This window comes from Gnatocerus cornutus, unplaced genomic scaffold (assembly GCF_029298725.1).
Source record: "Gnatocerus cornutus isolate USDA-ARS CGAHR unplaced genomic scaffold, icGnaCorn1.1 ctg00000213.1, whole genome shotgun sequence".
NCBI lineage: Eukaryota > Metazoa > Arthropoda > Insecta > Coleoptera > Tenebrionidae > Gnatocerus > Gnatocerus cornutus.
The window spans coordinates 6,369-30,409 of NW_028275536.1; the positions used below are offsets into that span (position 1 = coordinate 6,369).

The 24,041-nt window shown below is 42.5% G+C and overlaps 1 protein-coding gene and 1 non-coding gene across 2 annotated transcripts; one reads left to right on the top strand and one right to left on the bottom strand.

The window, feature by feature from the left end:
* Positions 1-14,362: 14,362 nt before the first annotated feature.
* LOC148165777 (5S ribosomal RNA) lies at positions 14,363-14,482 on the bottom strand. The gene has a single exon (XR_015771182.1). It is a non-coding gene; the product is annotated as a 5S ribosomal RNA (ribosomal RNA).
* A 5,586-nt stretch (positions 14,483-20,068) lies between these two features.
* Positions 20,069-20,959, top strand: LOC148165778 (uncharacterized). The gene is made up of 4 exons (XM_088049667.1): positions 20,069-20,139; positions 20,212-20,466; positions 20,526-20,639; positions 20,710-20,959. Exons 1-4 carry the CDS (start codon positions 20,069-20,071, stop codon positions 20,957-20,959), a joined length of 690 nt encoding a protein of 229 aa, XP_087905793.1.
* Positions 20,960-24,041: the final 3,082 nt, after the last annotated feature.

The following is a 24,041-nucleotide window of genomic DNA, read 5'->3' on the forward strand; positions in this document are numbered from 1 at the left end:
GTTTATTGATAAGGGTTTTAAGAAAGGGGTCGCGGGTTCTGACAAAGTCGCGGTAGATTTTACGTTTTTCTTTAATTAGTCTTAGAATACGCGCAGGTAGAGGGGTTTTGTCCTTCGGAATGGATTTAATCTTAATGGCTTTAAGTTTGGCTGAAGTGATGGCTGAAGTTAATGACTCTACTTGATGGTCGATTTCTACCTGAGAATTTACTGTGGTAATGAGTGGAAGGGTAGTATTAAGTTCTTCACGGAAAAGTTCCCAATTTGCGTTTTTGTAATTGAAGATTTTGGTAATTTCCGGCGCCGGCTGAGGGCCATTAGTTAAGAAATTAGCAATTAGTGGAAAATGGTCTGAAGTTACGGTGGTGCCTATTGAGGTTTCGCTGTCGAATAAGTGAATTAGGTTTTCAGAAATAAGAATGTGGTCAATAATGGAGCAACCTTGATGAGAAATGAAAGTGGGGTTTTGGTTTTTAAGACGGTAAAAAGGGAATTCGCTAATTAATTGAGAAAGAAGTCTGCCGTTAAGGTTGGTTGCGTGGTCTCCGAAGTCAGTGTGTCTGGCGTTAAAGTCGCCCATTATAATTGAAAATGGAAGATCTGAAGCATAGTTAAAAAGTTCAGAAGAGACGCGGTTGTTAGGCTGATTATAATACGAAAAAATGGTGATAGTGTGATTATTTAACTTGACGTCGGCGGCAACGAGTTCTAAAGAGGATATGTTGTCAGGAAGTTGATGTTTTACTGATTGAAAGTCCGTTGAAACAAGAAGCGCGGAGCCGTGAAAACGGTTAGTTGGCGGTTTATGGTAACAAGAAAAATTTTTGACTTTAATCGCGTTGTCGGAATGAGTTTCGGTGATAGACAAGATTTTGATTGAGTCTGATTCAATAAAGTGTTTGATGGCGTTGAGTTTTCTGTTGATTCCGGAGACGTTAACCGTGGCGATATTCACGCTGTTAGGAAGGGGGCCCCCGCCGGGAAAGACGGGGGAGGTCGCAATGGGAGGCATTGCAACGGGTGTTGGGACGAGACGTGGGGGCGAATCTACTCAAAGGAGAAGTAGATCCGCTGACCCACATGGTTAATGCGGGTTTTGGTGCGGAGGACGGTTTTTGACGCAGACTCGACGAGTTCTGCGACTTTGGATCGTTGATGCGGGAACAGGTCGTAGAGCATTTTGGTGACAAAAGTGATGGTTTGACGCACAGAAATGCATTGGGGTTCGGGGTCTGCGAACTCAGGTGGGGGCAGCAAGATGATGGTTGGGGCGACGGGCGTGTCGCAGGTGACGACCGCGTCTTTGATTTTAGGGCATTTTTGTGACCAGGCGGGGTGGTCTCCTTTGCAGAGGAGACAGGTGATTGTGTCAGAAGGACACTTGTTGGACGGATGGCTTTCGGGGCATTTAGGACAGGCCAACTTGTTGTGGCAGGAGGAGGCGGCGTGCCCAAGCTGGAAGCACTTGGTACACTGAAGAGGAGCGGGTTTTTGGGGGGCTTTGGAAGGCTCGCACTGATAGCGCTTACCGAAAAGGATGATTCCTTCCTTGAGGAGGAAGTCAACTGTGGAGGTGGAGGTTGTTAGGACACGGAGAAGATTACAAAAGTTGCCCGTCTGTCTGGAACGGATGCGCCAGACATTAGAGCATTGGAGATGGAGGTCACGGATGGCGTTTAAGACTTCATCGTTGTCGATGTCGTCCTGGATGTCTTTAATGACGATTGACATTTGCGGAATTTTGGGGGCATTTGGGGGGGCTGGTTGTGCTGAAAGCTTTCGGTGCACTTGCACGATTGAAATGGTCGGGCAGGCGGTGGCAGTGCAGAGATGGGATTGAAAGTTTGCCGGAAGGGCTTTGGTGGTAACTAGGAGCGCTGTGCGGTTCCAGTTAACCACAAGTTTGGAAATGTCCTTGACAAGCAGGGACGTTGTGAGGAGTCCGTAGAAGGTTTTTTGTGTGGAGAAAGCCTGAGGGATGTTTCGGATTGTGTACCTGAAGGGGTACACATTTTGGGAGGATGTCATTATTATGGAGTTATTAGAAGAGAACGAGAATGCTCTCTCCCGAGGAGGAGAGTTGGGTGGGGTTGGGGTCTTGTTTCCGGTAAAATCAGACTTACCGGATGACGCAGTTTGATGGTTTGATGAGCTTGCACCACTGGCACTTGCACCACTGGCACTTGAACTCGAGGTTGCACTTTTCACGGCGCGAGGACGAAGGTTGTGAGTACTCATCGACGGAGCGCGATGATGCGTACTCAGAGAACACTTCAAGAATGCCGAACGCGGCGAAGGCTAGAAATTTATATGGTCGGTACAGCGCCATCTCGTTAGGGCAATGGTCGAACGACGAACTAAGGCGGAGCGCCTGTTTGTCGCTCGCTCGTTATAAATAGAGGGATTTTAGGTGTGCGGCGTTTTAGATCGAGTATACTCGTCGTAACGTGCACGTCGTGTCTGTCTCGTTTTCTGTTTTTAAACGTTTTTTTAACTCGACGACTAGAAGAGAATGCCACCCAAGACCAGCGGTAAGGCGGCCAAGAAGGCCGGAAAAGCTCAAAAGAACATCTCGAAGAGCGACAAGAAAAAGAAGCGCAGGAGGAAGGAGAGTTACGCCATCTACATTTACAAGGTGTTGAAGCAGGTCCATCCCGATACCGGTATCTCCAGCAAGGCTATGTCTATCATGAACAGTTTCGTGAACGACATCTTCGAACGTATAGCTGCTGAAGCCAGTCGCCTCGCTCATTACAACAAACGTTCGACCATAACCAGCAGGGAGATCCAGACGGCGGTGCGTCTTCTTTTGCCCGGTGAATTGGCGAAGCACGCCGTTTCTGAAGGAACCAAGGCCGTCACCAAATACACCAGTTCAAAATAAATCCTCCTCGAGCAGCTTGGAAGTTGGTTGGAAAAAAAAGAAAAAAAATCGGTTCTTTTCAGAACCACAAATTCAACTCGAACGAATTAAAAATTTTCGTCTTCATACTATATAAGTTCATGAGAGAAAATATAAATAGTGAAAAATATATTTAAAAAAAGTTTGACATCAGAAATGTTAATAAAAAAAGAAAAGAGTAGAGACAACGGCACGCGGTGTTCCCAAGCGGTCACCCATCCAAGTACTGACCGCGCCCGACGTTGCTTGACTTCGGTGATCGGACGAGAACCAAATTCAAATTCAAATTCAACAGGATTTTTATTCGGTTGAAGTTACGCATGCAATCACTAAGATAATACATATCACACTTAAGATTAACTTATGCTAATGTGTGGCGCTGATGCCTTAACCTAGCCTACATTTATTATACAATCTAAGATATTACATTTATTTTATGGCTCACCGGCAACCTTGGTTGCATACATTTGTGGTGTTTAGCCTACTTATCGGTTACCTTAATTTAGGGAAAATGAAATTTTAGTAAAAACCCTAACCTTATTATCTACTATGTACAAAGGATATTTAAAAAAACTATTTACAGTGTTGACCTCAAAGAGGTCTTGGGACTTCCGGTCCGGTTTCTGTTTCCAGGGAGCTCCTGGGCTCCTGGTTCGGTATGGTCTAGTGGTGAGGTTTCAGGGGGCTCCGGGGACTCCTGATCCTCGGATTGATGTTCCAGGGGGCTCCTGGACTCCTGTTCCGATATGGTCAGTGGCTGGTCGATTGCCGTTTACGGTTCTTCTTCCGCTGCCTTTTGCCTGTAACAAAATTCAGCGGATTATCCGGTCTAGATTGGGGACACCCGAGTGCGGGAACTTGTGAGTTCCTGCTGGGTGTTTGAGGGATTGTTTGAGAAGAGGTACGTGCCGCACCTGCTTCTCGTAGAATTTATCGGAAAGGGAATGGATGTAATGGTGTAGGAGTGGAAGATTCGCGTCCTGATGAAGTTGACGGAGCGGAGTGTATCTGTCTGCGTTAAGGGCAAGTCTTAAGCATTTATTTTGAAATCTTTGCAAAGGAATTAGTGGAGTGTGTGGTTTGTGCCGGTAGATGGGCGCTGCGTATGTTATGATGGGGCGTAAGATGCATTTGTACAGAAGCAACTTATTTTTCGTGTTTAGATAGTTGTTTTTGACCAACAATGGGTACAATTGCTTGAGGACGGCTTCACCTTTTTGTCTCGTTTTCTTTATGTGTTCATTTAGGTTTAGCCTTTTGTCTAGGGTGACTCCTAGATATTTCACAGAGTTCTTAATTTCAATTTCACTGTCCCCTACCTTTAGTTTTTTATTGATCTTTAGCCCGGTGAATCTTTTTGCAAAAATGACCGTTTCCGTTTTGTCCGCGTTGAGTTTAATCTTCCATTTCGCGTAGAATTTCTCGAGTTGATTAATGTGGATCTGAACTTGTTTGAGTGCGACCTGACCCGAATGAGACTTAGCGTAGATGGCGGTGTCGTCCGCGTACAAAGCTAAATTGGTTTGTGCGAATTTAGTGATGTCATGAATGTAAATATTAAATAGTATTGGCCCAAGCACTGAGCCTTGTGGGACTCCCGCATTTATTGATTTCATTTCCGACTTTTCGCCTTCTACCTTTACTCTGAACTTTCTCTCTGTTAAGTACGAGTTTATTAATTTAGTAATGTGCGTCGGGAACTTCAATTGAATCATTTTGTAAATTAGTCCTTTTGTCCAGACTTTATCAAATGCTTTTTCAATATCAAGACATGTCATTGCTGTTATGCTTTTCGTGTTGTAATTATTGGTTATGTCATTTATTAGTCTGAGGACTTGCTGTGTGGTATTATGTCGTTCCCGAAAACCAAATTGCTCTGGCGGTAAAATTTTGTTTTCTTTAATGTGCTTATTAATTCGTTTTTGGATTACCTTTTCCGCAACTTTTGATATTGTTGGTAGAAGGCTAATTGGTCTGTATGCGTTTGGTGCATTGGGGTTTTTCCCCGGTTTCAAAATGGGGATGACATCTGCTACTTTAAGTTTTTCCGGGAAGATACAAAGATTAAGCATGGCATTTATTATATTCGTTAGTTGTTTTACAGCTTTCGCTGTAAGATTTTTCAGTATTCTGTTTTCAATGCCGTCATTTCCCGGGGCTTTGTTATTCGGTAAAGTGCTTATGATTTTTGCGATTTCTGTGGGTTTGACGGCCGTAGGCGCGTCTATCTGGGAATTGTCACTATTGAAAGAGTTTACTGTTTCAATTATTTCTGTTTGTTCGGGTGTGTTGTGATTATCACTTGTGTGGATCGTTTCATAATATGTTGCCAGTGTGTTTGCTTTTTCCACATTATTAAATGCTGTGTTGTTATTGGATTTAAGGATAGAGATGGGGGTAAATCGTCTTTTGAGAGCTTTTGTCATTTTCCATAGAGAATTATCGTGCGGATTTAATTTGCCAAGTTTTGTTTCCCATTTGTTCTGTCTGAATTCTTTTATTTCTTGTTTAATTTCTCTGGTTAATTCAGATGCTTGGTTTTTGAAAAATGGGTCTCGTGTTCTTTGGTACAGTTTTCTGATTCGGTTCTTGAGTTTTATTTTCTCTATGGTTGCTTTCGGAATTTCGTCTCGAAAAGGATTTATTGTTTTCGTCGTCGTGACTTGGTCTTTGGCCTTCTGGATGGCCTTAATGAACAGTTCAATCTGTTTATCAAGATCATCTTTCGTGCCAATGATTTCCGTCAGTTCAACATGTCTGTCAAGGGTTTTGCGGAAGAGGGGCCAGTTGGTTTGTTTATAGGAATTGATTTGGATTGTTTTGTCTTTGATTGTCATGTCAGGAATCTCAAGAATCACAGGATTGTGATCCGAGTTGAGTGCGGTCACTGATCTGGGTTCTGAGATTACCATGTTTTTCGTGATTGTCAAGTCAATGTAGGTAGGTGTCATGCCGTTAATTGGGAAATGAGTTGGATCAGCAGTTCTGTTAATTATCAAGCTTGTGTTTTCTACGTAATTGTAGAGCCTGAACCCGTTACTATTGTTTGCGTGACAACCCCAGCTTGTGTGTCTCGCATTGAAGTCCCCGAGAATTAATTGTTTTCTTCCCAGATTATTGATTATGTCTAAATCCGCGTCCCTAATTGAGTTGATTGGTCGGTTGTAAACTGATGTTATGAAAATGTTGTTCTCGATCTTAATCGTTAGGGTTTCGAGGAATCTTACATTTGGGGTGGGAATGTGTTCAAAGGGGACGTCATTACGGATTAGGAGAGCAACCCCACCTCCCCTAATGACATCCGTTCTGTCCTTTCTGAGAACCGTGTAATTGGTGAATTTAAGCCGATCTTTACTTTTGAGACGCGTTTCGCTAATTGCCATAATGTGAATTCCACCATTTTTAATAAAATTCAATAATTCCGCAGCTTTTTCATGCAGACCGTTTGCGTTCCAGTGAACTATCGTCAATTTACAGCTCATAGCCAGCGTCTCCCATTTTGGATAGAACGTCTATGCAGACGAACAGCTTTTCTTGTTGAGACTGGCATTTTTCAAGTGCATTGTTCAGTTCTTTAAGTATTATGAGCAGATTTTTCATATTTACATTTTTGTTCAGCCTGGAAATTTCGGCGTTTATTTTACAAAATTCTGTCATGCTGCTTGTTTCTGGAATTTTCGTTTTGGTTGGTGTTTGCCTTGTTAAAATTGGCGAATTTGCTGCGCTCGTTGAAGGCGTCGGCAGAGGCGGAAATGATTTATTAGTAAAAACAATGGACTCACCTGTTGGTTTCTTTGGCTGGGTCCACGGATTGACCTTTGGGATCGGCGCGGGGGCTAATTTAGCCCTCTTGTTGGCGACCTTCTGACGCCTTTCTTCTTGGAGTTCCTCGATGCGGGTTACCTTGGCGATGTAGACCTCGCACGTGGTTTGCGAGGCAGCGTGTCCTTGTTTCCCGCAGTTGGCACATTTGGGAATGTACGTCGGGTCGGGCTTATGGGGGCAGTCGCGGGTCCAGTGGTACTGGGAGCATCTTACGCACGTCGGTTCGAGGTTACAGTTCCTCGTGCCGTGGCCCCATGCCTGGCACCGGTGGCACTGTGTCATCTTCTTCTTATTGAGGTATTTCTCGAAACGCACCCTGACGTTGAGAATCGCCCGACATTTCTTGTTGAGTGACTCGGCAGTCTCGCTGTCGGTCACTGTTGCGATGTAATGGGGCCTCTTGGTGTTGGGCCCCATTTTCCTCACATTGGTGGCTTCGATCTTGCAGTTCTTGAGCTCTGCAAGAACGGATTCGGGCTCAGGGTTGTTGTCCAAACCCTTAATGACGAACGTTGACGTTTTGAGTCCTTTTGGTGTGAACGTGTGGAACTCTACTTTTCCAGTCGTGAGGTTGTTTCTCATCTTCGTGTGGATGTCTGTTGTGTTGGGGTACACAAGGGTCTTCTCCCTTGTGTAACGGACCTGGTAACCGTTGTCGCAATCCGCGAACAATTCTTTGAGACGGTTGTGCGTTATGTTCCGGCCGTGGATGATGATCGGCGGCGGTCTCCTTTCGTTCGCGGTCGCGGTGGTTTTTGTCCTGGAGGATGTTTCCTCCGTCTCCATGTTGTCTTCTTCATCCTCTTCATCAGAAGAGATTGGTTGAAATCGGTTAGCGTCGATTGGTACTGGCACGTACCTCACCTTTTGTTTCACTTTTTTCACCGTTTTCTTCGGCTTCAGCCAGTTGAGGCTCGAACTGGCCATGTTTTCGGTGGTCAGTGCAGGCTTAACCAGCCTGCGCTGTATCGAACTTGGTTTAATTCCTCTTGTTGTTAAAACAACAATTGGGACACGATTCACTTTATTCAAGGCACGTGGCACTTTGCACTGTGGTCACAACTTAAACACTGAGAGGGGGAGCTCTCTATCGCACGTCCGTTCGCTACGAGCGCTCGGACAAGACTGGACGAGAACCGGTAGTTTTCAACGTGGTATGGTCGTTGCCTGGTAAAATTTTCCAAGATGGTACGTTGACGATTTTTTGTGATTGTTCGATCGTTTGGATGTGACATTTTTCGATGGTACACATGTCAGAAAATGTACAAGATTTAAAAGAAGAAAAAAAAAAAATTTTTTTTTGCGAGTCGTTTTTTAGTTTTTTTTTTGCGACAAAATGACGAAAAAAAAAAACTCGTATGAGGCGTTAAATTAAATTGTTCGTTTGACGATCTCAACGAGTCACTTGCGATTAACGTAATTTAAAATTTGAGAACTTACTTACTCACTTGCTTGCTTAGATGGAAATAGCACCCACTTGAAGTAAACGCCGACACGGACCGGAGATGAATAAACTCCGAACGGACGGGGTTAATTCATGAACTGACCGTAGTACGGTCGAAGGTTCGCCGCCGCCGCTACCTGCTTTCTTTCTTAGAACTGATAACAGATTTGGTTTCTTTGTCTGTTCATTCATCGAAATTCCCACCACTCTGGCCGGGCCGGGCGGGGTGGGTGTGTGTTGTTTCATGATTTGTTCTCTTCTCGATTTATTCTTTTTCCGACGTCGTTCGATTCATAGAGATGTTTTCGTCGAAAGTGTGGTCGCGTTTACATTGCATTAAAATTTAATTTGTTCCAGTGCGACGATGAAACAAGAAAAAAGTTTCAAGTAAGTACGCACGCACGCACACCTACATATTTCATTTTTTAAATCTTTCGACGTTCGTAGTTTCTGCTCGAAATGTCGACTAATAGTAGGGAATGTTTTGTTGATTTGTTTGTTTTTCGTTTTTGAGAAGAACAAATGAAAATTTCGTTGGATTTCTGTCGACCGACGACCGACTGAAAATCCGCCGACATCGACGTAGTTTTATTTAGAGTGTCTGAAAAATGCAAACAATGCAAGATTTCCGTATTTTTGTTGGTTTGTGGTGTTTGGGGAGTTTTTTTTATGATTATAAAATGGTTTCGTCGAGAAAAATTGCTTCTTTCGCAATGAATTGGCAAGAAAAATTAAAAAACTCGTCCGTTCCCGTCGCTGGATGTTCGACGGTGGTCCGTCTGATTTTCCCTTTATTTTCGTAAAATTGACGAGAATTTCGCCGTCAAAACTGTTTTCGGTGATGTTTCGATGATGGGATTTCGTCGTGTGAGGTAATTTTTGAGGAAAAAATGTCGATTTTGCGAAAAAAGTCGTTCGAAAAGTCCGTTCGTCGTACAAATTCGTTTCTCATGGTCGAGTCCGAAATTGACATCGTTTTTTTTCCGACCTGTTCGTCAAGATCGTTTTCAAAAATCAACTCCTACGAAAGGCGAAGGTTTTATCTTCGTTCTTGAAAAAATTCGACCTTCTCGGACGTCATCTTCGACCGTTTGTGAATTTTTTTCCTACACTCTGCAGGTTCGTCGGTCGTCGCTCCGATCCGTGCTGCGTCTCTTTGCGAGGCGATTTTCGAAAAGATCGCACGTACTTTTCGACCGATTCGTTCGTGAAACTTGTAGAGGATGCTTCCAAGTTTGTCTGGTCGAAAGCGGAACTTTCCTGTTATTCGTGGAAAACGCGTAACGTCGGCGTCGAACTTGGATGTCATCTCCTTGTTTCGGAGGGTCTTTGTTCGAGTCGACGTTCGATCGGTCCTTGTTCGCTTTTGGAGGTCGGCTGGTCGTCCGGGAAAACTTGAGGTTATTCAGGAGGCCATCGCCGACCGAATCGCTCATGTTCCCGCACCCGGAGGCGGTGATCTTCGCGTAAAGAGAACGATGCCATCACGCGAAAGCTGTATTCGAGGCCCACTGAATTTTCTAACTCGACGAGAAGGCTCTCGTTTAGTCCGCGGTCCGCGCGTTTTCGAACGCGCCAACACTTTGACTTTGGCGCCCAATTCGTTCTGTAAAGTTCATTCGTTCTTTCACCGAAGAATAAGCCTACCTATAATAAAAAGAAAAAAACGCGCGCGCGATAGACGAAAATATGGCCGACGTAGAAAATCAAGCAGCTTCGACGGTCGCCGGTGCCACTTCCGGCTCCTCACCGGTGAAGAAGGAGAAGAAGCCCAAAAATCCGAGAAGCAAACCTTCTCATCCGCCCACTTCGGAGATGGTCACCAACGCCATCAAAGGCTTGAAGGAACGCGGCGGTTCTTCGTTGCAGGCGATCAAGAAATATGTCGCGGCCAACTACAAAGTCGACGCGGAAAAATTTGCGCCTTTCATCAAGAAGTACCTTAAGGGCGCCGTCGCATCCGGTTCGTTGGTCCAAACCAAAGGAAAAGGAGCTTCCGGTTCGTTCAAGTTGGCTTCTGCCGTCACCGGTGCAGCTAAGGCTCCGTCCGCCACGAAAAAGAGATCTGCCGCTGCGACCGCGTCGTCATCGGCGAAATCCAAGAAGACGGGCGTTGCTAAACGTTCCGTCGCGTCAGCGCCGACGTCCGCCGAAAAAGGATCCGCCTCAAAAGCCGGTAAGAAGGGCCGCCCCCGCCGCTTCGGCCAAGTCTAAGAAAACTGCCGCCGAAAAGAAGAGCGTCGCCGTATCGAAGGCTAGAAAGGCTGCGTCCGCTCCCGAAAAGAAAGCCAGCGCCGCCTCCAGATCGCCCGTCAAACCCAAGACGCCATCGAAAGCGAAGAAATCCAACAAGGCCGGTCCAACCAAGAAACCGAAAGCGCCGAAACCGAAAACGGCCAAAGCCGTCACCGTCAAAGCGAAAAAAACCGCTTCACCCAAGAGAAAGAAGTGAAAAGTCGACGACGATGATTTAATTTTTTCAACGACGACGACGTCCTGGTGGTTTCGGGAACGTGCTCCGATCGTATATATCGACGTAGGGGCACCATCGATACAAATAAATGGCCCTTTTCAGGGCCACAATTATTTTCAAGAAACGAACGAAAGATTCGCTTGGACAATGCACATTCTGTTGAGGAGATACATACTTTCATTTGATTTTCTTGTCTATTCATTTGACTGTCGAAACAGTGTTATTACAAAGAATGATAAACTTTATTATATAATAATGTTTCAAATAGTCTCAGTTAAAAGAAAATTTAATGTGAAAGAAAAAAGCAAAAGTTTATCGTTTTATGTAAGTACGAATTTTGTGAATAAATCACATAACCTAACTTTTTTTTTTTTTTTTTTTTTTTTTCAATCTCAAAAAGTTGCATGCGCGAACGATAAATTTTCAATTCGTTGGAAAATAATTGTGGTTCTGAAAAGAACCGATTTTTTTTTTCTTCTTTTAACACCTTCGAAGATGAAGAATTTGTTAATTCTAGATGGTCGGATCGGATGGATGGATGGATGGATGGAGGAAATTTAAGCCCTCTCGCCACGAATGCGTCTCGCCAATTGGATGTCTTTCGGCATGATGGTGACACGTTTGGCGTGGATGGCGCACAAGTTGGTGTCTTCGAAGAGGCCGACGAGATAAGCCTCGCTGGCTTCTTGAAGTGCCATCACGGCCGAACTTTGGAAACGGAGATCGGTCTTGAAATCTTGGGCGATCTCTCGGACGAGACGTTGGAAAGGCAGCTTGCGGATCAAAAGTTCAGTGCTCTTTTGATAACGACGAATCTCACGAAGGGCGACCGTACCGGGCCTGTAACGGTGAGGTTTCTTGACACCTCCGGTGGCGGGAGCGCTTTTTCTGGCCGCCTTCGTGGCCAACTGTTTTCTAGGTGCCTTGCCACCGGTAGATTTACGAGCCGTCTGTTTAGTTCTCGCCATCTCGGATATCGGATGAATCAAATGAAAAGAATTAACGTAGGTAGTGGCTTGCTTGCTTGCTTCGACCGAACGACCGACCGTACGTACGAACGTTCGAAAGTCAACTGAAAATTTTCGTCGCGCCAACGGCCGTTTTATAAACTCGATGAGTCATACGGCGACGCCATTGGTGGATTCGTTTTTAACGCGAGGTGGAGCTGCCGTAACTTATAAATAGTCCCGCGGAATGAAATTTTGACGTTAGTTCCATAACGAACTTGGTCGAAGCTACGTCGTTTTGTACGAAGAATTTCCTAATTTTATCAAGATGACCGGTCGTGGTAAAGGTGGCAAAGGATTGGGAAAAGGTGGCGCCAAACGTCATCGCAAAGTTCTACGCGATAACATCCAAGGTATAACGAAACCGGCGATCAGAAGATTGGCTCGTCGTGGTGGTGTGAAACGTATTTCCGGTCTCATCTACGAAGAAACCAGAGGTGTGTTGAAGGTCTTCCTCGAGAACGTCATCCGTGACGCCGTAACTTACACCGAACACGCAAAACGTAAGACCGTCACCGCCATGGACGTCGTCTACGCCCTGAAACGTCAAGGTCGTACCCTTTACGGTTTCGGCGGTTAATTTTATCATTTTATGACGTGTATCCGCATCCTCAGAGGAATAACAACAAACCCCCCGCAGGCAAGCAAACAAACAAACAAAAAAAAACGGTTCTTTTCAGAACCACAAAATAAATCAAACGAATTAAATATGTTGCTCAATTGTGTGTTTGTCTTCAAATCGAAATGAAAATCGTACGGAGTGAGTGATCATTTTAATTTGTGATCCAGGCGGCGACTTTGACAATTTTGACAGCAGTTTTAGGTTAGAATGACCATCGTTAAAAGAACGTTTTTGCCACGAAGAGTATATTTGAGGTTATGTCCAATATGGGGTAGAGTTACTCTCCTCAGACGTGACTTGAAACAAAATCTCATAGCAAATAAAACGATTGATTGTAGTATTACGGCTCACCGCTGACGACTGCTGCTGCAAGAAATTATCGAGACGGAGAGCACGTATAGGCGACCGGTGTGTGTGTGTATGTTCTTAACAGATTAATGTGCGAAATGTGAAGAAATTTACGACGAATCGGAATGTTTCTTGAATTAGATAATCAATAAATTATTATAGATAGAGTTGTCGAGTTCGTGCTTTAGTCGGGCATTGAATTTTTCTAAAAATTACGATGAAAAGTCGTAAAAATCATCTTTCTTGGTTGAATGTAATCGAAAATCTTCCGTTCAGTCTACGCTCGTATAATGAATTAATTGATCGGTTTAACTTTAAAATATCTAAAAGACTTTTTAACATGATTCTCATAGGTTGTTGTATTTTGGCGAAAAAATCAATTCGTTCGAGTTGAATTTTTGGCCCTGAGAAGGGCCGATGTGAAGATGGTTTTTATAAAAGTTTTTGTTTTTCGTTCGAGATGACGGCGGCGAAGAATTAAATTTAAGGCTTCTTTTCGGTCTTCTTGGGCAACAACACCGCCTGGATGTTGGGCAAGACACCGCCTTGGGCGATGGTAACGCCGGAAAGGAGCTTGTTTAACTCCTCGTCGTTCCTTATAGCCAATTGAAGATGTCTCGGAATGATACGGGTTTTCTTGTTATCTCTGGCGGCGTTTCCTGCCAATTCGAGAACTTCGGCGGCTAGATATTCCATTACGGCCGCCAAATAAACGGGAGCACCTGCACCCACTCTTTCGGCGTAGTTTCCTTTACGCAGAAGACGATGAATTCTGCCGACGGGAAACTGAAGTCCGGCACGACTGGAACGAGACTTCGCCTTTCCCTTCACTTTACCTCCTTTTCCTCTTCCGGACATGTTGTTATACGATATAAACAGCAAAACACCTACTGCGACTGACACGAAGCGCACTGACAAACGTACGGCTTGAAATAAATGCCGAACGCGGCGAAGGCTAGAAATTTATATGGTCGGTACAGCGCCATCTCGTTAGGGCAATGGTCGAACGACGAACTAAGGCGGAGCGCCTGTTTGTCGCTCGCTCGTTATAAATAGAGGGATTTTAGGTGTGCGGCGTTTTAGATCGAGTATACTCGTCGTAACGTGCACGTCGTGTCTGTCTCGTTTTCTGTTTTTAAACGTTTTTTTAACTCGACGACTAGAAGAGAATGCCACCCAAGACCAGCGGTAAGGCGGCCAAGAAGGCCGGAAAAGCTCAAAAGAACATCTCGAAGAGCGACAAGAAAAAGAAGCGCAGGAGGAAGGAGAGTTACGCCATCTACATTTACAAGGTGTTGAAGCAGGTCCATCCCGATACCGGTATCTCCAGCAAGGCTATGTCTATCATGAACAGTTTCGTGAACGACATCTTCGAACGTATAGCTGCTGAAGCCAGTCGCCTCGCTCATTACAACAAACGTTCGACCATAACCAGCAGGGAGATCCAGACGGCGGTGCGTCTTCTTTTGCCCGGTGAATTGGCGAAGCACGCCGTTTCTGAAGGAACCAAGGCCGTCACCAAATACACCAGTTCAAAATAAATCCTCCTCGAGCAGCTTGGAAGTTGGTTGGAAAAAAAAGAAAAAAAATCGGTTCTTTTCAGAACCACAAATTCAACTCGAACGAATTAAAAATTTTCGTCTTCATACTATATAAGTTCCTGAGAGAAAATATAAATAGTGAAAAATATATTTAAAAAAAGTTTGACATCAGAAATGTTAATAAAAAAAGAAAAGAGTAGAGACAACGGCACGCGGTGTTCCCAAGCGGTCACCCATCCAAGTACTGACCGCGCCCGACGTTGCTTGACTTCGGTGATCGGACGAGAACCGGTAGTTTTCAACGTGGTATGGTCGTTGCCTGGTAAAATTTTCCAAGATGGTACGTTGACGATTTTTTGTGATTGTTCGATCGTTTGGATGTGACATTTTTCGATGGTACACATGTCAGAAAATGTACAAGATTTAAAAGAAGAAAAAAAAAAAATTTTTTTTTGCGAGTCGTTTTTTAGTTTTTTTTTTGCGACAAAATGACGAAAAAAAAAAACTCGTATGAGGCGTTAAATTAAATTGTTCGTTTGACGATCTCAACGAGTCACTTGCGATTAACGTAATTTAAAATTTGAGAACTTACTTACTCACTTGCTTGCTTAGATGGAAATAGCACCCACTTGAAGTAAACGCCGACACGGACCGGAGATGAATAAACTCCGAACGGACGGGGTTAATTCATGAACTGACCGTAGTACGGTCGAAGGTTCGCCGCCGCCGCTACCTGCTTTCTTTCTTAGAACTGATAACAGAGTTGGTTTCTTTGTCTGTTCATTCATCGAAATTCCCACCACTCTGGCCGGGCCGGGCGGGGTGGGTGTGTGTTGTTTCATGATTTGTTCTCTTCTCGATTTATTCTTTTTCCGACGTCGTTCGATTCATAGAGATGTTTTCGTCGAAAGTGTGGTCGCGTTTACATTGCATTAAAATTTAATTTGTTCCAGTGCGACGATGAAACAAGAAAAAAGTTTCAAGTAAGTACGCACGCACGCACACCTACATATTTCATTTTTTAAATCTTTCGACGTTCGTAGTTTCTGCTCGAAATGTCGACTAATAGTAGGGAATGTTTTGTTGATTTGTTTGTTTTTCGTTTTTGAGAAGAACAAATGAAAATTTCGTTGGATTTCTGTCGACCGACGACCGACTGAAAATCCGCCGACATCGACGTAGTTTTATTTAGAGTGTCTGAAAAATGCAAACAATGCAAGATTTCCGTATTTTTGTTGGTTTGTGGTGTTTGGGGAGTTTTTTTTATGATTATAAAATGGTTTCGTCGAGAAAAATTGCTTCTTTCGCAATGAATTGGCAAGAAAAATTAAAAAACTCGTCCGTTCCCGTCGCTGGATGTTCGACGGTGGTCCGTCTGATTTTCCCTTTATTTTCGTAAAATTGACGAGAATTTCGCCGTCAAAACTGTTTTCGGTGATGTTTCGATGATGGGATTTCGTCGTGTGAGGTAATTTTTGAGGAAAAAATGTCGATTTTGCGAAAAAAGTCGTTCGAAAAGTCCGTTCGTCGTACAAATTCGTTTCTCATGGTCGAGTCCGAAATTGACATCGTTTTTTTTCCGACCTGTTCGTCAAGATCGTTTTCAAAAATCAACTCCTACGAAAGGCGAAGGTTTTATCTTCGTTCTTGAAAAAATTCGACCTTCTCGGACGTCATCTTCGACCGTTTGTGAATTTTTTTCCTACACTCTGCAGGTTCGTCGGTCGTCGCTCCGATCCGTGCTGCGTCTCTTTGCGAGGCGATTTTCGAAAAGATCGCACGTACTTTTCGACCGATTCGTTCGTGAAACTTGTAGAGGATGCTTCCAAGTTTGTCTGGTCGAAAGCGGAACTTTCCTGTTATTCGTGGAAAACGCGTAACGTCGGCGTCGAACTTGGATGTCATCTCCTTGTTTCGGAGGGTCTTTGTTCGAGTCGACGTTCGATCGGTCCTTGTTCGCTTTTGGAGGTCGGCTGGTCGTCCGGGAAAACTTGAGGTTATTCAGGAGGCCATCGCCGACCGAATCGCTCATGTTCCCGCACCCGGAGGCGGTGATCTTCGCGTAAAGAGAACGATGCCATCACGCGAAAGCTGTATTCGAGGCCCACTGAATTTTCTAACTCGACGAGAAGGCTCTCGTTTAGTCCGCGGTCCGCGCGTTTTCGAACGCGCCAACACTTTGACTTTGGCGCCCAATTCGTTCTGTAAAGTTCATTCGTTCTTTCACCGAAGAATAAGCCTACCTATAATAAAAAGAAAAAAACGCGCGCGCGATAGACGAAAATATGGCCGACGTAGAAAATCAAGCAGCTTCGACGGTCGCCGGTGCCACTTCCGGCTCCTCACCGGTGAAGAAGGAGAAGAAGCCCAAAAATCCGAGAAGCAAACCTTCTCATCCGCCCACTTCGGAGATGGTCACCAACGCCATCAAAGGCTTGAAGGAACGCGGCGGTTCTTCGTTGCAGGCGATCAAGAAATATGTCGCGGCCAACTACAAAGTCGACGCGGAAAAATTTGCGCCTTTCATCAAGAAGTACCTTAAGGGCGCCGTCGCATCCGGTTCGTTGGTCCAAACCAAAGGAAAAGGAGCTTCCGGTTCGTTCAAGTTGGCTTCTGCCGTCACCGGTGCAGCTAAGGCTCCGTCCGCCACGAAAAAGAGATCTGCCGCTGCGACCGCGTCGTCATCGGCGAAATCCAAGAAGACGGGCGTTGCTAAACGTTCCGTCGCGTCAGCGCCGACGTCCGCCGAAAAAGGATCCGCCTCAAAAGCCGGTAAGAAGGCCGCCCCCGCCGCTTCGGCCAAGTCTAAGAAAACTGCCGCCGAAAAGAAGAGCGTCGCCGTATCGAAGGCTAGAAAGGCTGCGTCCGCTCCCGAAAAGAAAGCCAGCGCCGCCTCCAGATCGCCCGTCAAACCCAAGACGCCATCGAAAGCGAAGAAATCCAACAAGGCCGGTCCAACCAAGAAACCGAAAGCGCCGAAACCGAAAACGGCCAAAGCCGTCACCGTCAAAGCGAAAAAAACCGCTTCACCCAAGAGAAAGAAGTGAAAAGTCGACGACGATGATTTAATTTTTTCAACGACGACGACGTCCTGGTGGTTTCGGGAACGTGCTCCGATCGTATATATCGACGTAGGGGCACCATCGATACAAATAAATGGCCCTTTTCAGGGCCACAATTATTTTCAAGAAACGAACGAAAGATTCGCTTGGACAATGCACATTCTGTTGAGGAGATACATACTTTCATTTGATTTTCTTGTCTATTCATTTGACTGTCGAAACAGTGTTATTACAAAGAATGATAAACTTTATTATATAATAATGTTTCAAATAGTCTCAGTTAAAAGAAAATTTAATGTGAAAGAAAAAAGCAAAAGTTTATCGTTTTATGTAAGTACGAATTTTGTGAATAAATCACATAACCTAACTTTTTTTTTTTTTTTTTCAATCTCAAAAAGTTGCATGCGCGAACGATAAATTTTCAATTCGTTGGAAAATAATTGTGGTTCTGAAAAGAACCGATTTTTTTTTTCTTCTTTTAACACCTTCGAAGATGAAGAATTTGTTAATTCTAGATGGTCGGATCGGATGGATGGATGGATGGATGGAGGAAATTTAAGCCCTCTCGCCACGAATGCGTCTCGCCAATTGGATGTCTTTCGGCATGATGGTGACACGTTTGGCGTGGATGGCGCACAAGTTGGTGTCTTCGAAGAGGCCGACGAGATAAGCCTCGCTGGCTTCTTGAAGTGCCATCACGGCCGAACTTTGGAAACGGAGATCGGTCTTGAAATCTTGGGCGATCTCTCGGACGAGACGTTGGAAAGGCAGCTTGCGGATCAAAAGTTCAGTGCTCTTTTGATAACGACGAATCTCACGAAGGGCGACCGTACCGGGCCTGTAACGGTGAGGTTTCTTGACACCTCCGGTGGCGGGAGCGCTTTTTCTGGCCGCCTTCGTGGCCAACTGTTTTCTAGGTGCCTTGCCACCGGTAGATTTACGAGCCGTCTGTTTAGTTCTCGCCATCTCGGATATCGGATGAATCAAATGAAAAGAATTAACGTAGGTAGTGGCTTGCTTGCTTGCTTCGACCGAACGACCGACCGTACGTACGAACGTTCGAAAGTCAACTGAAAATTTTCGTCGCGCCAACGGCCGTTTTATAAACTCGATGAGTCATACGGCGACGCCATTGGTGGATTCGTTTTTAACGCGAGGTGGAGCTGCCGTAACTTATAAATAGTCCCGCGGAATGAAATTTTGACGTTAGTTCCATAACGAACTTGGTCGAAGCTACGTCGTTTTGTACGAAGAATTTCCTAATTTTATCAAGATGACCGGTCGTGGTAAAGGTGGCAAAGGATTGGGAAAAGGTGGCGCCAAACGTCATCGCAAAGTTCTACGCGATAACATCCAAGGTATAACGAAACCGGCGATCAGAAGATTGGCTCGTCGTGGTGGTGTGAAACGTATTTCCGGTCTCATCTACGAAGAAACCAGAGGTGTGTTGAAGGTCTTCCTCGAGAACGTCATCCGTGACGCCGTAACTTACACCGAACACGCAAAACGTAAGACCGTCACCGCCATGGACGTCGTCTACGCCCTGAAACGTCAAGGTCGTACCCTTTACGGTTTCGGCGGTTAATTTTATCATTTTATGACGTGTATCCGCATCCTCAGAGGAATAACAACAAACCCCCCGCAGGCAAGCAAACAAACAAACAAAAAAAAACGGTTCTTTTCAGAACCACAAAATAAATCAAACGAATTAAATATGTTGCTCAATTGTGTGTTTGTCTTCAAATCGAAATGAAAATCGTACGGAGTGAGTGATCATTTTAATTTGTGATCCAGGCGGCGACTTTGACAATTTTGACAGCAGTTTTAGGTTAGAATGACCATCGTTAAAAGAACGTTTTTGCCACGAAGAGTATATTTGAGGTTATGTCCAATATGGGGTAGAGTTACTCTCCTCAGACGTGACTTGAAACAAAATCTCATAGCAAATAAAACGATTGATTGTAGTATTACGGCTCACCGCTGACGACTGCTGCTGCAAGAAATTATCGAGACGGAGAGCACGTATAGGCGACCGGTGTGTGTGTGTATGTTCTTAACAGATTAATGTGCGAAATGTGAAGAAATTTACGACGAATCGGAATGTTTCTTGAATTAGATAATCAATAAATTATTATAGATAGAGTTGTCGAGTTCGTGCTTTAGTCGGGCATTGAATTTTTCTAAAAATTACGATGAAAAGTCGTAAAAATCATCTTTCTTGGTTGAATGTAATCGAAAATCTTCCGTTCAGTCTACGCTCGTATAATGAATTAATTGATCGGTTTAACTTTAAAATATCTAAAAGACTTTTTAACATGATTCTCATAGGTTGTTGTATTTTGGCGAAAAAATCAATTCGTTCGAGTTGAATTTTTGGCCCTGAGAAGGGCCGATGTGAAGATGGTTTTTATAAAAGTTTTTGTTTTTCGTTCGAGATGACGGCGGCGAAGAATTAAATTTAAGGCTTCTTTTCGGTCTTCTTGGGCAACAACACCGCCTGGATGTTGGGCAAGACACCGCCTTGGGCGATGGTAACCAATAACCTAATAACTAATAGACGCGCTGTAGAGAGAGAGGTATCGATATGACCGTAAGAGAGAGATACGAATACTCAATCAGCTGACTTAGGTCGACTTTCCAAAGCGCGCGTAAACATAGTATTGTGTGTCTGTGTTTCAAAGTGTTTTCAAGGATTTTTTGTACTTTTTTTAGTGAATAAAACATTTTGTGTCCTAGTTTAATATAAATTTGAGAAAATTTTGTGTTTAGTAAGTGAATTTTGCGTAATTTCTCTGCATTTTTTTGCATTTCTCAACTACCCCTTTTTCAGTTTATTTAAAAAAAATGGTGTTAACGTGTTCTGCCTTTGGTTGTAAAAATCGTGCCAAACCAGGTAGCGGAATATCTTTTCACAGGTATGTTTGATGCGTGGAATGGAAAAGCCGAATCGTTTTATTAGAAAATAAATAATTTTACAAATTTTGTAGCTTTCCTACTGATCCAGATGTTAAGAAGAAATGGATTATTGCTATGAGAAGGAAAGAGTTTGAGCCTTCCAAGCATTCTAAACTTTGCTCGGATCATTTTAAGGGAACTGATTTTATTTTTAATTTTGGAAAGAAGAGTTTGGTGAAAAATGTTGTGCCTTCAATTTTTAATTTTCCTGTTCACCTTCAAAAAAAAGAACCAAAAGCAAGATCGGCAAGATTATTGCCTTTACCAGAACCAGAAAATCAAAAGAGGTGAAACTAAAAATATTTGCGAACTTCCGATAATTTTTTTTCGTTTTATTTTTTAATAGTCAAATAAAGGAACCATCAGCCACCATGGTAAGTGGAGAATCAATCGCACCATCACCACCAAGTACTTCCCACGTTACAGAAAATTCTATAATAGAAACCAACGAAAAAAAACGGTACGTTTGATAACTTTTTTTACGCCATGTATACTTAATTTGTATTTTTACGTTTTCCTTGAAATTCCAGTAAACGCAGCCAACCGGTCTACTTTGGGGATATATCGCGTGGTGATATTCCAAACAAAAAGGCTAAATTAATTTACGATATAGCCCACAAGACAATAACAAGGCAAAAAAAAACAATTATGTACCTTAGAAATAAAGTACACAGATTGCAAAAAAGGGTCAAGTCTTTGGCAGATTTGGTTAATTTTTTAAAAGACGAAAGAAAAATTACATCCGATTGCCACTTATTGCTACAGGTACGATTTTATTAAATATTTTTTTGCATGGCTTATGGTGAAAATACCTACTTATAATGTAGGTAAAATCTATGTAATTTAGTAATACATGAATTTAGTATAAATAATATTTATAAAAAATGAATTATGGTAGATGTTTGCATGAAAGTAAGTGAATAGTGTGTAATAAGAGTAAGTAAATACACGGTGTTTTTGAAATGCATGTACAAAAAAGTGTGGTAATTTCTTGTCACGTCTGCTAAGTCAAGTCTGTTAATATAAAAAAGTTTTAAAGAAGTCTTTTTGTTTTCGAATTAAAATTACACAAAAATTTCAATAAATTTGCTTGAGCGCCACTGATTTAAAAGTGAACAAAAAATCGAGTTGCTGGTTGCTTAGGAAACAAGTCATTCCAGGTGCGTTTTTTGCCAGTGATGTAGAAAGTACGTGGATTGGGATTAATTTTACCTTGGCAGTTTTTTGTTTAAAAATTGTTTTTTCTTACTTCAGATTCTTTCTGGAATAGCACAGAACTGTTTTGTACATGCATTTAAAAAACAGCTTGTATAGTTTATCTGCATGGCATAATATTTTGTCTTTATATTAGTACGTACTTGATCTGATCCTTTAAAGCTTTTTTTTCAGAGAATTTTATTTTAATTTTCAGAGGGGAATATATGCATGTTATTGCTTCTACTTTAATTCAAATATTTATTTCAGGAAAGTATTCCAGCTTCACAAAAACAGCTTCTTTTAAAAGAAATGAAATTAGCCACAAGTCAAAAGTTCCCAGCTGAACTTAGAGCTTTTGCTCTTACGTTGCATTTTTATTCGAGTGCAGCCTATAATTATGTCCGTAAAACATTTAATAATTGTTTACCACATCCGAATACCATTAGGAAATGGTATTCAAAAGTTGATGGTTCTCCAGGCTACACAGCCGAATCTTTGGATGCTCTTAAAATCAAAGTCAGCGAGTTGAAAAAGGAAGGAAAGGAGCTGGTTGGCGCATTGGTAATTGACGAAATGGCCATTCGCAAACACCTTCATTGGAATGGTAAAAGAAACATCGGTTACGTGGATTTTGGACTCGAAACGGAAAGTGATTCACTTCCTTACGCAAAAAATGCATTAGTGTTTCTCCTTGTGGGTGTCAATTGCCGATGGAAGATCCCCATAGCTTATTTTTTGATCGATTCTCTGGCTGCTGAAGAACGTGCAAATTTAGTAAAGGGTTGCCTATTAATGTTGGACAAGGTTGGCGTTAAAGTAATTTCACTTACTTTCGACGGTGCAGCTACTAATTTGGCTATGAGTACGTGTTTGGGCGCCAATCTGAATCCTTTTTCTTTGCGTCCGTACTTTTTGCACCCCGTCACAAAAGAAGAAATTTTTATAATCTTGGATCCTTGCCACGTTATAAAATTAATAAGAAATGCTTTGGGTGACTGGAAAGCGTTTTATGACCAAACGGGTGAAATAATACAGTGGCAGTTCTTTGAAGAATTAGTCGCTCTTCAAAACAGCAAGGAATTACATTTGGCAACCAAAATAAGGACACGGCACATCAATTACGCTAATGAAAAGATGAAGGTCAAGTTGGCTGTCCAACTTTTCAGCAGCAGTGTAGCAGACGCTTTAGATTTCTGCAATTATGATCTAAAAATGGACACATTTAAAAATGCTGGCCCAACTAGTAATTTTTGTAGAATCCTGGATAAGTTGTTTGACATCTTAAACACTAGAAACGCACTAAGTAAGAATCCGTATAAAAAACCTTTGGCTCTACATAATTTTGATTTCTTAATGCAATTTTTTGAACAAACCAAAGGGTATATCATGGCTATAAAAGACCTAAAGGGAGTGCCGATGATTACAAGTCGCCGAAAAACTGGTTTCGTGGGACTATTAGTGAATATGACATCGGTAGAATTACTGTTTAAAAAATACGTTGTTTCCACAAATTACTTGTCCTACTTGCTCACATACAAGCTGAGTCAAGACCACATTGAAACTTTCTTTTGTGCAGTCAGGGCAAGAGGTGGGTTTAATAACAACCCCACTGCAGTGCAGTTTCAAGCAGCCTACAAAAGACTTTTGGTGCACGTAGAAGTAACAGGATCATCTTCAGCAAACTGTTTGGCACAGGACAATACTCAAATCTTGCACGTGTCAAGTTCGTCTGTAAATGACACAAATAATGTGGACTCCTTGATTTCTGACGACAAACTATTTGACACCAGCGAAGAAGATTTTATGGCCGGTGACGTCTCCGATTTGTATGTATCTGATGTCGTGGGATACATCTGCGGATTTATTGTACGAAAAATGAAAAAACAAATAGTTTGTCATGTCTGCATTGCAGAACTGGAACAAAAAGATAGTATTTCGCGACTTTTAAGTAGAAAAGATCGAGGTGGTCTGATAAAACCATCGATTCATGTGTTTCAAATTTGCAAAACAGCAGAGATGGTTTTCAGGGGGACAAAAAAATTTACTGGTAACGTTTTGGGCCAAATGAAAGTTATGGCAAAATCATTAATTAACATTAATAAAGTTTTTCCAAATTTACAGTCCCATATATTAGATCAGGACGCCTTAAATAATCATCTTTTGCAATTAATAAATTTAATATTGAACCACTACTTCACAATTAGGCTACATCATAAAAACATGACGGATAATGAAATCACAACGAGAATTAGGCATAATTTAACAAAATTAATTTTATTCAAGCACCAATAAGTTCTAATGTATTTTACTTTTTTTTTAATTTCCATTTTCATTTTTTTACTTTTTTTTTGTATAAAAAATCACAGATTCTTCCACAAACCTGCTAGAGAATGCGCTATTTTTTAGTTTGTTTATGTACCATCATTTAGTTATTTTTTAAGTGTACTTACCTATTTGTTATTCTTTTTATGCCTATTTTTACGTTCTAATAAATTATTTAAACTTAATGTATGTTATTATTATACCTTTAAGTCTACTAAATATTCTAAATCTAATGTTTAAACTCAAAAATTGTTCAAATCTGTATTGCTCCAATGCATTTTTGCCTAAAGTCACGTGGTCAACTTCTATCTATCCTTCTTGTGACTATTAGTTAGCCGTTCGG

What these genes read in the sequence shown, in the direction of transcription:
- LOC148165778 (XM_088049667.1), top strand. Translation starts at nt 20,069, where the DNA reads ATGGTGTTAACGTGTTCTGCCTTTGGTTGTAAAAATCGTGCCAAACCA. An exon ending in AGCGGAATATCTTTTCACAG is followed by an intron (nt 20,140 to 20,211) that starts GTATGTTTGATG and finishes CAAATTTTGTAG; the next exon opens with CTTTCCTACTGATCCAGATG. An exon ending in GAACCAGAAAATCAAAAGAG is followed by an intron (nt 20,467 to 20,525) that starts GTGAAACTAAAA and finishes ATTTTTTAATAG; the next exon opens with TCAAATAAAGGAACCATCAG.